Source organism: Vidua macroura, chromosome 1 (genome assembly GCF_024509145.1).
Source record: "Vidua macroura isolate BioBank_ID:100142 chromosome 1, ASM2450914v1, whole genome shotgun sequence".
NCBI classification, from domain to species: Eukaryota; Metazoa; Chordata; class Aves; order Passeriformes; family Viduidae; genus Vidua; species Vidua macroura.
This window is the reverse complement of record NC_071571.1, coordinates 30,972,120-30,988,221: the sequence shown is the minus strand read 5'-3', so window position 1 is coordinate 30,988,221 and position 16,102 is coordinate 30,972,120. Positions and strand designations below refer to the sequence as shown.

General features: G+C 35.9%; 1 protein-coding gene across 8 annotated transcripts in view; it reads right to left on the bottom strand.

Moving 5' to 3' along the window:
* Nucleotides 1-16,102, bottom strand: part of ITGB8 (integrin subunit beta 8) — a 48,489-nt gene that overhangs the window by 13,166 nt on the left and 19,221 nt on the right. For 7 of the 8 annotated variants that reach the window (XR_008436669.1, XM_053975022.1, XM_053974973.1 and 4 more), the window contains exons 4-9: nucleotides 14,481-14,727; nucleotides 12,755-12,920; nucleotides 9,881-10,039; nucleotides 5,043-5,138; nucleotides 4,859-4,948; nucleotides 2,120-2,254 (exon numbers count right to left, since the gene is read on the bottom strand). Coding sequence is in view for 7 of the 8 variants with exons in the window: in XM_053975022.1 (XP_053830997.1) it covers nucleotides 2,120-2,254; nucleotides 4,859-4,948; nucleotides 5,043-5,138; nucleotides 9,881-10,039; nucleotides 12,755-12,920; nucleotides 14,481-14,727 (893 nt within the window). In the remaining variant the exon portion in view is untranslated. The remainder of the gene's footprint in view (nucleotides 1-2,119; nucleotides 2,255-4,858; nucleotides 4,949-5,042; nucleotides 5,139-9,880; nucleotides 10,040-12,754; nucleotides 12,921-14,480; nucleotides 14,728-16,102) is intronic. The other variant, XM_053974999.1, reaches the window with a different exon arrangement.

Genomic DNA, 16,102 nt, shown 5'->3' with positions numbered 1-16,102 from the left:
TATCAATCTTGTATTTTACAATTATTTCTTAGCTTTTTTTTTTGACCAGTATGCTTCTATCAGGGTATTCTCTCTAAGGTTTTGAATTTTTTCATCTTCCTGATGTAAAGCAACTCTCTCTCATCTCCTCACAAAGAAAATGTAACCAGGATGAAAAAGTGAGAAAGGAACACAAGAGAAACAAGTACCTTTAATCTTTACTACCAAAAAAAAAAAAAAAAAAATTCCAAATAAAAAAGGAGAAACCCCAAGAAACTGATTACATATGAGGCTGAAACTACCCGCAAATACTAAGGCCATTCATCTCTCATCACTGTCTCTCCCTCCTGCCGCGCCCCCACACGAGAACAACCCAGCCCTTGGGGACAATGGCGGCTTTGTGGCGAGTGGGGCTGCGGCTGCCTACACGGACAACAGGAGAAGAATGCTGTGCAGAACCATGCACTTAATGTCATATTGAGGGGGTACACAGGCTTTGTCTCACCCTTTGCTTTTCTTCTTCTCATTTTTCAAATGTGCCACTACACACATAACCCCTCAGTAGCCCACACTCTCCATGCTTTAAGATTTCTTCCCTTGGGTTGCAGGGCAAAAGTCTGGCTATAGAGAAATTGATTCATACAGCAGGTGCATATCACACGGGGAGGACAGGCTGCAGCTAGGGAATGTGCTTTTTATTCAACACAGAGCCCTGACAGAAAATATCATCTTCATGTACAAAACAGTACTGGAAGAATAGCAGGGAAACAAGAGGGAGGGAAAATAATGTCGTGAATATGAGTCGTGAAATTTGATTCTGAACACAGCAGTAGATAGATTGAACCTGTGGTGACTAAATAATTACAACACCATGACACTCGCTAATAGACAAAGTTAGTTTTGCACCCTGAAGAGGCCACAGGATTCTTCCAGAATTTAATCCACTTTGTGTTTTGGTAAGAAAAGGAAGGAAGAAGGATTAGACAATGAAAGGAATGTGAGAATTAAGGAAAAGCATTTTATCTGTAAACAAATACTGAAAGAAGGATTTACGGTTAAAATAAATTAATCTCTTAAGGATGGCTCATTTTCAACAGCCATAGAGGTTTAGGACCACATGCAATCTCTTACAGTCAACTGGCTTGGCTTTTTATTAAAAAGAAACAGATATAAATATTTTTGTTTTCATTAAACAGAACAAATTCCAGTCCTGTTTCTTATGACATGCCCAGGGACCAACAGTGGGGAAAAGATGCATTAAGAATAAAACCAGCAAATCTCCTGTAAACTGTAGAAGCTGCAATTGGCAGCATGCAGACAAAATTCAGAAGAGCATAAAATACATTCAAATTTACATTACAATTCTCACATTTAATTTGTTTTGCTATTTCTACACACAGACACAAGCAATTTCTCACACTAGCTGAGACATATGTACATGTCAAGCAGGAAAGAACTCCTTGACCTTGCTCTCTAGAAACACAGACTTCTTCCTGGCAAGAAAAAAGAATTACTCCAGTAGTCTGAGCAATTAAATAAATATATCAAGGCACAGAGAAGTTTTTCTGGGAAGAAAACCATGTTCTTTACCTCAGCCAGACATCTTCCCTTGCATTTTCATGGTGCATGACGCTCTGTTTCATTCAGTAGGTGCAACCAATTCAAATGGGAATAAATTATTTTATTAATTTGATTTATAAAATAAACTAATTATCCACAACCCTGATTGTGCAGGAAGACTACTAAAGCAGGAAGAGAGAAAGGTGACATCTAGTACAGTCCCAAGGAACACAAATTCCAGTGATTTTTTTCCACTGGGTGATTATCTTTCAACTTCTTTACGTACAGATTTCATCACAATGGATGTGGTGGTTGTGCCCAGTGGAGGACAAAGAAGGAAAGTTTTAATGGATGCTAGCTTTCAGGAAAAGCTTTGAGCCTTAGTTCCACGGGATTAGTGAGAATTAAAATAAGATTCAGGAAAAATAAACCCAGAGAATAATAGAGAGCCTGTGATCATTAATCACATAAATCCATTTTCAGTTTAAGTAAATCCCTAGAAGATTTCACACCATTGAAACCCAACCAAACAGAAAAAAAAGTATTCCAGTTCCTTGAAGAATGAGAACTATCAACATACTTCTTTATTATATCCCACATTTTTACATCCTTCCATGCCAGTTTTTTTACTTCCATCAGGACAGATTGCAGTGATATTGAAATGAAGATCTTGGATCTGGTTATCCACTTGAATTTTCACTTCAGAGATTAGTTTCTGTAACCAGAAAACAAGTTTTAATTGCACTGCATCTCAAAATATAATGTATATTAGTGACTAACACCAAGTATGGCTCCTGTGTCTGACTAAAAATGAAGAAAGCTTGTCTGTGTGAATAAAAGAATGAATTAAAGCTTTGTTTCCCATGTAGAGACCCAATTACATTCCAAATATACACAACCAGTGAACTGGTAATTCTGATAAAGAGGATTAGGTTTTCGAGATAAAAATGTTTTCAGCTTTGCTAACATGGCTTTGAGACTGCATTTTTCACAATTTGAAAATCTATTCCAACAACCATGTGCAACAAAAACTGCTCATTATTCGAGTCCACGCTGCCTTTTAGCAACACACCTAAAATACAGCAGTAAACATACATACAACCACTGTTATCCAGCAAAAAAGTTTCCTAATTGACTTGACACTTTAAAAATTTCTGATATTTTGCATTTATCTTAGAAAATTTTTCTCTGAACAAACCTTAGGGTGATCTAAAGGCTATTGGGATTATTCTTACTGGTTTTTCTGGGTCAGCTAAGACTATATAGGCCAACAATTGGCTGATTTTGCAACAAAAAATAATGAAAAAAGCAACTACTTTGTAACTTGTATTTACTACATGACCTAAAATCCTGCTTCCTTCAAAGAAGAAATACTTCTCCTTGACCATTTAAAAATTTATTAAAGCTCTGTACAAATTTATGAGCTGAAAATTGCACAGAGGGATTTTTTAAATTCCTGTCATATTACTATTAAAAATTACTTTAGTGGGATATTTTTACTGCTACAAATGGAAACGCAATTATATGAATCTTAACACATGTTTATCTTAGTAACTTTTTGAAAATTAGTGACTCATCTTTGGCTTTCTAGCCAGGGATTTTCAGCCAGGGTTTTCCATAGCTAAGCCTAAGGTTTCCCTGCCTGGAACAAGAGTGCAAGAGGCCCACTGTCACTGAATATCAACACTAAATTTATTTTCTTATCTAAGTCCTTTTTTCCTAGAATGCAACACAATCAAGACCTGTTCACTATGTGTTTATATAGTAAAAAAACCCTAAAATTATGATGAAAAACTCAAATTGTGAAATCCAATGAAGGTTAGGATGGGAAGAAAGATAGTGTCTGAAAAATGAAAATAAAGCTAAAGCAAAGCCAGCCACTGGGGGTGGCTGGACCAGGAAAGTCCCACTGAATCTTATATTGAACAAAGTAATTGCTTCATAAAATTTCGTTTCCTCCTCTTGAATGTTTGCCCTGCACTGGGTAAGAACTGTGTGTTTCAATTTAGAAAGGACAGTGTAAAACTGTCATACAAAAGGACTACAATTTTCAAAATTCTATGCCAGCAACTTCCTTCAAACCTCCATATTTAATATGAGATCTCTTGATTTTATAAGAGAAAGTAAAATACCAGTGAGACTTTCTCTGCAATTTGACTACCCCTAAACTCTGCTTTTGAATGTGTTTGCCGTTTTCCCAGTGTCTCCAACGTGACAGTAAGAAAAATGTATGCAAAAGCACTCTATGAATTAAGAACAGACACGGGGGCTGGCTCTTCATTGTAACAAATTTGCTGTAAGCAAATTGCTTGATTCTGTAGTTAAGCAAGTAAACTGGATAATTTCAGTCTCCCAAACCTAACTAATTAAAAAAAAAAAAAAAAAAAAGTGGTACCTGTGGATACCTTGCATATACTTTTGTAGCTGAGTTTTCAGCTTTCTGAAACTGAATGTTTGCGTGTAACTGTGCAACTTAACAGCATTCAACCATGCAACCCATCACATTCATTTAGATGCTGCTCTATGGGCTCTCCATGCTTTAGTACCTCAAATGTCTATTTCTTGGCTTCATTTTAAAAGCTGCTTACACCCTCTTTCCTTCACTAACAACATGCCTGTTTCACTTTCAAAATGCCATTCTGTGTCAATCATGCGTGGAAAATGACTTTATGGTACTTCTCATACTATTACTTTCTCTTTTCCAAACTATTACATTCAATTGATGACTCCAAGCAAGAGTTCACAAAGCAATTTCCATTGTTCTCTCCCAAATCCCTATCAAAATTCTTCTTTACTTCCATGCCTCAAACCCCCAAGTCATTACACTGCTTTTTACAGTATAGATACTGCTTTTCATGATATCCACCATTCTCAAACTACCTCCTTGTAAATTCCCATCTCTTGTTTATTTTCTAAAAATTATGCTGCAAAACTCTCCAGATATTGCATTGGGCTTTTGCTCTGAATTTATATGGTGCCTAGACAGTGGTGTCTGGTCTGTAACTAAAGATCTGAGGTGCCAAAATTCAAATAAATAAACCATCTTTTGAAGTGACATAGCAACAGGTACAGAGAACCAAACACAATATTTAGAAGCATCCTTAGAAACTAAAAAACAGTTGTTCTTGGCTTTGAGACCCTGACAGCCTGGGACTTTGAAAGCTATCATAAGATAGTATCACCTATCCACCTGGACATTAGGAAAAGTAGGGAATGTATCCTTGTGGACTTGGGATGGAAGACAAGATCCTGGACATTCCAACTTCAGGCTATAAAAGATGAAAAATGTACAAATAGAACACTGTCACTCTCATCATACCTGATAGGCTTCTACCACCAAATCATTGAGATTTGCTGCTTGGGATTCTATTTGTCTTGCAACAGTACCAGGCAAGAGAGGTAACAGATCCTATGAAAAAGAAATAATTTATGCACAGTTTTAATTTTAAGTATAAATATTGTGCCTTTGGAATTGAAAAAAAGAAATCAGGTTTCTAACCTACTTTATACCAATGAAACTGGCTTCCTTGAACAGCAAAAATAACATTGATGTTATTGTCAATCAATTTTTCAGAGAGCTGCCCAAGAGATGGATGCTCCTGCAAAATACAACAGGAAAGAGAAGATTGCAGATTAGTAGGAAAAATCTTATATTTCATATATGACACATTACAAATTTCCAAATAAATCAAATTGGATTGATTCTAATCCAATTGTAACTCCAAAACGTACAGAGAATGGTAGACTGACATCAAAACCAGGATGGGGCCATCCTAATAAACAATAAAAAAAAAATCATCAGGGCATCAGCCAGGCTTATCTGTTGCAACTATGTTGACCTACTGCACAGTGGGAGGACTAACTCTACAGTACTATTTTGTTGGTCTGAGTCTAATGCTTAAAGAAATATGGATATGATGTGGTCCATGTTCCGTCTAGAACAGGGAATGATAGGTGGGTCAGGGAGAAAGTACAACATGAAGCGCTGAGATGAGGTGTGCTTTTGGGAACAGCAAGGAGGGTAATTAAAAATGTTTGATTCTCAGACGTGTATTTTGGCATCAAATGCAGCCACTGGATCAGGTTCTGGCAATGTCAGTATTCGATGCTTATCTCACTTACGACTGACAGCTTTCTTCTCGGCGTGTTCGAGACCTACATAAGGACTGATGACTCCAGCCCTCACCATGACGACCTGCTACATTTTCTTAACCACACCTATGCTTGCAGAAGATGGCAGCATGAGTTTCACAGCTCTCCTCAGTAATGCACTATTTGGTAGAGTACCAGCATGTCCTGTGCCAATGACCTGCTCTTCTACACTTCTCATTGAGAGAGCTGACATGGATTTGAGAACAAGAGCTGTGTTGCTATCTCTTCATCCAAGATCTGGGGAAGTTCAAGGGTGTCTGTGTGGTCCCAGTGGGCTTTGTACACCTGAGTTATGTGAGATCCCTTCAGCTCCAGTACTCCAAACCAAACTGTATCTGAAATTCACCACTTATTAACCAGCCTCAAGTGAATACTTCTCAAGAAGTAAATCCAACACTTAAAATTCATGACTAAAAAGAAAGAAGTGACTGGGGCCTTGGCCTCTGATTCCACTTAAAGAGATTTCATCTGGACACCTCCACTTATGTCAGGTACTTCAACCTTTATCCACCACATACTTTCGTATTCTTTCTTTTCCTGGCATTTTTCACCATCTGCCCCATATTGTCTCTCTCTTGCACAAACACTGTTACCCTGAACAATTTCTTTCTCCTCAGATTGTCCCTTGTTACTTAAAGCACCCTGCAAGTCAACAGCTCTGCTAGCAATTATGTGAATAGCAAGACAACTGAGACAAAGAGAGTTTTATGCAAGAGGGCAAAATCCATTTGCCATCATCTTGCACCATTATAAAGAGCCTGTATAATGTACAGAGAGATCAAAAGAGTTTATTGGTGCAGTTTGATATTAGACCAGGGTACATTCCTTTCTCAAAGTTTCAATGCTTTGGTAAAAGATTATGTTCCTTAAGATAACTGATGAAAGGTGGATAACACAGTATCAAACAGGTCTTCTTACAGCTCCAGCTGGAGAGAGCAGCCTACAACACAGTGCTAAGCCCTCCTTCCTTCTCCATGGCACAGAGCATAGTGGTAGGGCCTCCACTGCGCTGCACAACCCTACTGGCCACATGCAATTGGCTGGCAGATCATAGACACACCAAGTGGTCCCAGGACACGAGTGAAGCCAGACGTTCTGCAAACTCCTTCTGCACCATAAATGTGGGAATGACAGGGGTGGTACCAAGAGATTATGTGATGGTGGCAAAATAAGTCAGTCCTCTTGCTTAGCACATGATACTAGATCTGTCTGAATTCCAGCAGAATGGCTCCTCAGCAACTCTGCAGCTACTAGCCAAATTCTGCAATCAGGAGTATCAGTAATAGCTTTCCAAGCCTTCATAAAACAAAAACTTACTCAGATGGAGCTTACTGAAGTCAAGAGATGATACCCATAGACATGTAAGGGCTGGAGGGACAGGATCCCCAGACTACCTCTGCTCACAAGGAAGGCTGAACTTCCATGTACTTGTCATCAATAGCTCTCTAGAGTGTCCAGCTTCTTGCTTATTTTTATTAGAATTGAGTTAAAGAAAACCAAAACTCCAAAGCATTAACAGACCAACACTAGCTTTTTAATTTTAAGCATGTAAAGAGATGGCATAAGGTACCAGTGGTCACTCATGGAGCCTTACTTTGCTTGCTGTGAAAACCGTGCTTTACTTTATGTGTTTTCATCTTATCTTTTCCCACTGCTGCTCAGGTAAATGTACTTTAACTTTAGATCATCTTTCTTGTTTCAATTGCATCATTCATTTTATTATTTTAACTTGGTTAAGCTGAGAAGATAACTAATACAAATGTTAAGTATTTCAGAAAGGGAGTTAACCAAGCACAGATCTAAATAAAAGAGACTAGATTTCTTTCCTGTCATGCATTTTTTTTTTTTTTGCTGACCTTTCTGTGACTGCTTAGCAGAAGTTAGAAAGAAACATACAGAAAAATGTCTAACGGGAAACATTCTGATATAAAGGCTAAGCTTGTTCAAATAAATAAAGCAAAGTCCTCTAAACTGGCACAAGTAAGAAATAAAAATATGCCAAAATACAGTCTTTTCATGACTACCCAAAGTTAAGAATCAAAGCAGAAAAAAATTGTAATTGCAGAAGTCTTTAATTTAGCACAGCCAAACAAAATTGTACTGATATGAAAAAACCCAAAAATATGTTTTATATTATGTTTTCTAAAAGACTGACAGACTTTCATGATATTTCATTTAAATATCAAATAGTTATTCCAGCTCCTTGATTTCACTCATTCATTTGAAGTTGGATATTTATGAATAAAATAATCACATGTACCATGGATGAGATGAAAAAAGCAAGAAACCAGCACACTTTCCCTTACAGACACTATTGCGTTGTCATAAAATCTGCTCCAGGAAATGCAATTCCTAGTACTAAGTTGATGCCTACTGTTAACATGTGGGCATGCAAAAAATAGCACATATTTAAAAAAAAAAAGGGTTAGCAGCCAGAAAACATATGGATCTAAATGTGCCACCACAGATCTAAGCATCTCTCAAGGTCATTTCATTTGGGTGGCTAAAACAACCAATTCCATAAAATACATCAGTGTTAGTCATCATGGAGATTTTGTTTTCCATATGGGACAGTTCAGTTATGATCTATCGAACCAGAATGCAGAACATCAGTTAAAACATTTTTTTTTTCCAGTCAGCCATCAATCTATCACTGCTGCATAGAAATATATTAAATAATTTTGTCTGTATTTTCTATTGGTGAGTTTCTCCAGTTGCAACAGAAATTAATTCTCAAAGTTGGACAGAAAATAAATAGTTTGTTTTTTTTTTTTTTCTTCCTGAAACAGAAAATATCTTTATTATCAAAGGAATCCTGAAGGCCAAAAAGATTTGTACCTTTAGCAATGACTTAATAAGCAGAGCAAACATTCTCTGATTTATAGCACTGCAACTAAGAAAACTAAAAAGAAAGAAAAACAGAAAAAGTTCTGCATTGGGAAAGAAAAGTTTCATGATTATTTGCTCTAAGTATAATAAACTGAATAGACTGATTAGAATGGAAAAAAAATTCTGACATCTGTGAGGAAATATCCAAGAGGTGACAGAGGCAGTATATGAATGCAAGAACGTCAGATAAACGGAAATCTAAATAACCTTCCTGTTAGCACACACTGATCTCCCTCCTCCACTCAGCAAGGTCCTAAACACTCATTGCTTCCCAGAAACCTCCCATATTTCATGATAACACAATAGCCAGCAGCCTCTTCCTGCTGCTCCACCATCCTTGTAAATAACAGTTGCCAGGATTACATTCAGGTCTAACCTCGCTTACACAAGCCCTCACTGACTTCACTTCCACGTTGCTGGCTCTGGCTGAACACAGGCTGTACACTTTAACTAAGGGCAGCCAGCACTGAGAACAAAACTTCAATGTGCTCTAATTGTACCACAGCTCATACTTCTGTTTTCTGGGGATTACATTGCAATTAAGTAGTGATTCATGTTTCTTAAATAAACAATTCATATTTATTTAAGAAAATACCCAAAGCAGATGTAACCTACAATTCTTAGGCAAAAATTCCTTTATTCAGTCACTTATGACTACTTTTTCTATTACTGAAGAAAATATTTTGAAAGCTAAAAAATCTGTTGAAGGCATGTTACTTTGCTACAGCAGATTTGCTGCAACTTTTTACAGAGGTTTGTATTACCACACATTGGCTTTCTACGGTGAAATCTGAATGCATTTAGTGCTAGTCCATCCATTTGAGGTAGCTCATTGCTGTTGTATGCCCTCTGGTTTACTCTTACCAAGCCTTTCAACCAATGCTCCTGTGCCTTCTCTGACCATAAGCCACAGCCACTACCTTTGTCTTGTGAGCACAATTGTACAACTACATATTACCAGTTTCCACTTATGCAAAATATCACACCACACACTTCTTACTTACATTTTATACAAAATGTGTGTGATTTTTATGAGATGCTAATAAAAACCCACACCAAAACCACAACATATCCTTCTTTGCTGTGTACTGTTTTTTTCAGACTCCAAAATACTTTAGTCCACACAAAAAGAATGCCAATATGCCAAGAGACCAGTTCTTCATTTCACACCTTGCTTACCTGGAAAAATATTATTTTAATAACTGAAATAAAAGCAATGCTTTGAGAGTAGTCTAAAAACCTCCTTTACACAGTTTTGCACTGCCTCTCTGAAGGCAAAAATCTATGACATATACCTTACCATACTCGTAGCTTTGATGTACACATTATCTTTCAAGTGACAGTTTCCATCATGGGGAATTACAATTCCTGCTAATTTACTATCAAGAGCCAGATGGGAAGTTTGATCTGTCATCACAAGAAGCAGTCGCTTTGCTTCTTTACGCCATCCAATATGGCTCTACAAAGAAAACAAAATTAGGCATAAGAAAGCAGTAGCTACCTATTTTCTAAAGTATCAGCAACAAAATGAAAAATTAACATGAAAGACCACTTTCAGATATTATACTGCCTGGCAGCACTGCATTTAGACCAGGCTATTTAAAGCATTTTGTGTGGAAATAGACATAATATACTACATCTGAAAACTACCAATTTCTTTGCTTTTTTTCCATTTACCATTTTCTTTGCCTTTTAAAGAACTATGTCCCAATATACATGCCAGCTATGCTTTATATAGTGAGCTTGATAACAGCTGCCACATTGCATATGTTGCTATTAAGTACAAATGCAAAACCCATAGTTTGTAAAATCCTCTAGGGTCCTAGGAAGCATTACAACCAGTAAATATGCATTCATCCATATTGATACTTGCATTCTGTTCTATTTTTACTTTGATTTATATTCTCATCACTCTATAATTTCCTTTTCCTACACAATTTCCCGGAAAGTGCATTAGTATGCAATCATAAATCAATAAACTAAAGTTTGAAGGCCTTAATGCAATTATAAATTGTGAAATTCCTTATTAAGCAGCAAAATGCTACATTTATTCACCATCTTAGGGGATTGATAGCCTCAAGGGTGAATTGAATGCATTTTAGGAATTTGGTGATGCGAAGGCTGCAGCAGGGTAAGCTTATGCCTAAATTGATTTAGATGCCAAATTGTATTTTCAAGACATTTATCTCCCTGATTATAATCAAATTTCTGAGGCACACAGGAAACATCATATGCTTTTTTATTATTCCCTCTCTTGCTTATTCCATCTTCTTTTTCACTGCTTCTATTTTATCCCCTTCTTACAACACAGAAACTCTACCATTCCCATGTGAAACATGTACCTGCAATGCAGTCCATGTACTCAGCCACGCTTTGTGACTTACTCTCTGCCTTCCTTTCTTCATGGAGAGGAATTTACCTCCCTTCTCAGGCTCAATCTCTACTATCTCTGAATGGGGATTAAATTTCTCAAGCCAACAAGAATAACAAGTACAGAGGGGCATTATGTCTTTTCCAACTCATACTTTAGGCATCAGTATCCCTCGGACACTCCTAGACAGCATCCCTCAAAAGGAGTATTATAAGTTTCATTTGTAAACAGGATTTGTCCTGAATCATTCCAAATTCTCCTCCAGCACTGTAAAAACCTCTTCTCCTAAGACTCCATCATTTGACTTTGTCACCTTGAGACTTGTTTAGTTTTAGGTAATCCTGTGAGGAGCAGGGAGTTGGACTCAATGATCCTTATGGGTCCCTTCTGACTTGAGATATTCTGTGATTCTATGATTCCTACCAAAATATGTCACAGCAATCACAATTTTAAAGTAGCTTCATGTCCTAACCTGCTACCTCTTGCAACTATGATGTATTGGTTAAAGCAAGATGGAGCATGTTATAAAGGTCTATTGTAGGCAAAATGAGTGCACATTAATATAATTTATACTTCATGATGGTCATTATGAATTGCACATTCTTCCCATCCATTTCAGTTCACAATTCATTTACAAGGAAAGCCTCCACATTCTCATGAATGTTTCCATTCTATTGTTCTTGGAAGCATATATTATTCTAGAACTCACATGTCATAAGTGTGGAATGTGTCCAGTGAGAAACACTGAATTTTTAGGAATTTTTCCAAAGTTCCAGAATAATTTTTTGTAACAGCTTCAATCACAGTGTTTATGAAGCGTGGTTTTTACTTACCTGCTCATCAAAATTTGAAAATAAAATTGGACCAAACTATTCATTTTTAGCATAGTTTGCATTACTTTTTATTCTTGAGGTATTGTACTGTGCAGAAAAATAGTGTGAAGATGGACAAGATAAAACAATTGTCCTGACATCATTCTAACAGATGAGAAACATGCCAAGCATGTGATTTGAATGGGAGTTGAATATTTTATAGAGCATTACCAAACCCGTGAATCAGCCAAATTTCAAAATTTGTATTGCATTAATATGCATAAGAAGAAAAACAACCAAAAATAGCTCCTTAGAGCAAAACAAACTCTTTATCTAATATGCCTACAGGTTGAGACTTATCGATGCAGATCTTTTCTATCCTTTTCTGTATGGGAGAGACTGTGATGAAATTTTATCATAATACAAAAGTTAATTTTTAGTTGATTTGTACTGTTTTAAAATTTGAAATCTCTAAGAGCTGTGAACATAGAAGTTCTTCTGTTCTCCTTATCTACACAAGCAGATATGTAAAACATCTCATTCAATTTTCAAGTTCTTAAAGAGAAGAAATGTCAAGCGGTATGTCTTCACTGAGGAACACAAGCAGTGCTTTAATGATTTTTGAAACTAATTATATAATTGACTGAAATTAATACATGTGTCTGTTCAACCAAGAAGCAGTTGCTTTCATCATCCATTCTATGTTGGTTAGGCTGGTTAAAGCCAGAGATTGAAGATCCATAAGCAATACTGAATCATGTTCCCTCATTCTCTCCTTTTTCACTTTCAATTGGAAATTTATACTTAAGGGGGAAATAACGGAAAAGGAGGAAAAACTCTCAGTATTATCAAGCATAGCACTGGCATTTTGAATTCAGGAACACTGACCATCTATCTATCTATCTATCTATCTATCTATCTATCTATCTATCTATCTATCATGCCTGAATTACTATTTCTTTACTCCTCTGTAAATAAGCTCCTTCCTTACCTGGCACACAGCTGCTTGGAGCATCGCATCAAAACCCCCTTCAGGTGTATCAATATTCCCAGAAATTTTTTGTTTATTCACTGCATTTCTGAATTCTGCTATATTGTCAGTCAGGGATAGCACATGAATATAACCATGAGGAGGCATACAATCTAAATTGTAGTCACTGTACAAACACAAAACAAATCAAAAGCCTTATTTTTCCTTTGAAGGAGATGGAAATATTGAATCCCCATTAACCCATAAAATCCTGATATTAATGAAGATGTAGGTAGTACAGAATAAGAAACACTTACAGAAAAAAAAGAGCAATTCCATGTGAAATTAAGTTCAGTGGAAAGTAGTTATAATTAACTACAAAAATGTATATTATCTTGTATTTTATGGAATTGTGTATATAATAGCTTAGTTAATATGTTAACAGTATATATGTAGTATTTCATACAGAACAAAAAATGCAACAAGAGGGATGGTATGATCTGAGGGAGTATATAAACCCTTTTGGAATATCTACAGCACGGAACAACTTTGTTTTTCATTGTCCTAAGAAAGGACTACCATACTGTAACAGTAAGATATTTTAATAGGTTGCTACACAGGCTATTGAACTATAACAAAATCTAAGTTCCTATATCCACTAGTGTTATATAACTGTACACAAAATTAATATTGATATTAATAATAATTACCTCATCAAAGAGATGAGAAAATCCATTTCAGTAACATCACAGCAAATTATACTTTCTCAAATTATATATAAGGGAGAAAGTCTGATTTTTATCGTAGGTAAGCTAGTGATGTCTCCTCTTAGGCAAAATACATCATGACCTAGAAATGCTAATCAATATCCACTCACTATATATAGATAGTCTAGATGACTGCTTTATCCATAGATAGTCACATCTCTAGAATGAATTCCACTACTAGGAACCAATTCAAAACCCACTGAAATCACAAAAGGTACTTAGAGAGTTCACAGAACTTTGGATCATGTCTTCTCAGGAAAGGCAAGCAAGAAAGTATGAAGAATTAATATTCACTTTTCCAACTACTATCATTTATACAGCTCTGAATTTGTTGTGTATAATCTTGTTTTCCAGGGGGTTTTGGAAGTGATCCCTCACTTTATGTAAGTGTTGAACCCAAGGTATATAAAGCATGGCATGAACAAAGAAATGCAGGCCAGAACATTTTGTATTTACAAGAGGAGTTCCTCCACATTAGAACTATAGAAGTAGATCAGAGAATCACTTATGTTCATTAAATGTGATAAAAGAAACCACATCATGTTGACAAAAGTAGAATTTTCACGAAAGAGTTAATGAATACATGACCATACACTAGAAAGTACCTAGGTCACAAAGTAAAAACTTTGTGATGAATCCAGGTATCATATCCAAAATAATGAAAACCACAACAGTTGAATTTAAAAAGAAATACAAAACACAACCAAAGCAGCATGGGTTTTGGCTTGATTTGCTAAAGAAAATACAGCACTTTTTTTTTTTGGTACAGAAACAGTTTTTCTGAAATCATTCACCAGGTATTTCAGACATAATCACTGTAAAACAATTTTCAGCATTTCCTTAGGAACTTTGTCAAAGAACCATGGTAAAAGGAAACAAGGATAAATTCTGAAGAATTTTAAAAATAAATAGGTGTAATGCATATTTCTGTCATTAAATACACATCTCAGGGCTACAGGAAATGTAAAAAGACCACATACCTGCACTGGTTATGGATTCTACCTGGATGAATGCTAATATATGGTGACACAGTTTTATCCACATAGGATCCAAATCCAAGTCGAAAATCAAGAGAAATATTCTCCATCTTTTTAGATAAAGCAAATCCAACAGAATTTAACTTTTCTATATTGTTGTGCATAGAGGCTGAGACATCAACTAAATAGTAAAGATCCACAGGGTATTTCTCTAAAGGACGAACTTTTAACATAAAGTTTGCTTCACTTCCTGATTAAAAAAAGAAACAAACATGTTTATTTACTATTTTGAATGGATATGCTTAGAAATACATTTATTTTTGTAGCAACCTCAGCACAAAGTTGTTTGTGTCAGCAAAGAGAAAAACAAGCAAACAAGAAAATCTCCCAAGAGTAAATGAAACCTTGAAGAAGCATTCAAAAATAAGCCATAAAGGGGTGTTTTATAGAACATCTTGGGTTTTTTTTCTTGCAGGAGCACTGTGCAATTTATTGTAAAAATCTGACTTCTCCCCATTTTGTTTTAAATTCATGGTTATGCAATCCCTTTGGCATTATAACAAAAAGCAGTTGTGGCTTACAAAGGACACAGATCTGCATACAAATTGGGGTCAGTCACTTCAAGGTTGTCACTTCAAAGTATGTAAATGTATCCTGCAAATAGTTTGTCATATGACAGAATCTAAAACTGCATACACACCACAAGGACAGCACAGCCTCAAAGACTCACGTAAATACTGATACAAGTTTATACCAAACTGCTTCCAAAGATTTGATGAGAAAACTCCGTGGGATCAAAATACATATTGTTTTAAAAATATTTTAATATAAAAAAATTCCATCTTTTGGCATATACCAAACAGAACTCTTATTTCAGGATGATAGATGTTAATGCTTTGGAAGCTGCTAAAACTAGTCCTCACATTTTTGCTTTTCTAATATTCTATAATGTCAGCAAAACGACTGAAGTGATTTGTACAGGCAGAGTGGGTACAGGAATGAACAGTTTCAAATTAGCCATCATTTTATGTCATCCAAAGTGTGACCTCACAGCAGAAATAAATTTAGGATCTTCATTGATGAGTGGAGAATCTAATCCAGTATTGTGCAATGAAGATACAGTAAAGAACAGGAGGAAGGAAGATGTTACAGAAGAACTACGCAGGTTTTCAATAAAAACTATCAAAAAGTACATCCAGTACAGAGATCTGACTCAGAAAATTTAAATATGCAAAATACTTTCTTCCAATGGTCTTTGAAGATAATCCATCTGAAAATGTCAGGATTTGTCTCTATTAGGTCTTGCATGAAGAAAACAATTTCAGTGTGCTGTAATTTATGTTTCCTCTTTGCCAATGTAAATTGAATTACTTTTTGTAAACGACTCTTGCAGGTCTCCAGTTTGCATATAGTGAGATACTGAGTGCAGTTTTTATTTTTTCCAACATAAATCCAAAATGATGAGTATCTGTAAACAGTGACAAACCCCCAGTATCAAAACAAAAGCATCTTTGTGTGATTATCTTGTATCAAATGTCTGTTTTGAGGAAAAACTATAGTGGTATATCTGTGTATTTCCCTGAGTAGGAAAATATGGGCAAGATATCTGTATATAAAAAGTTTTC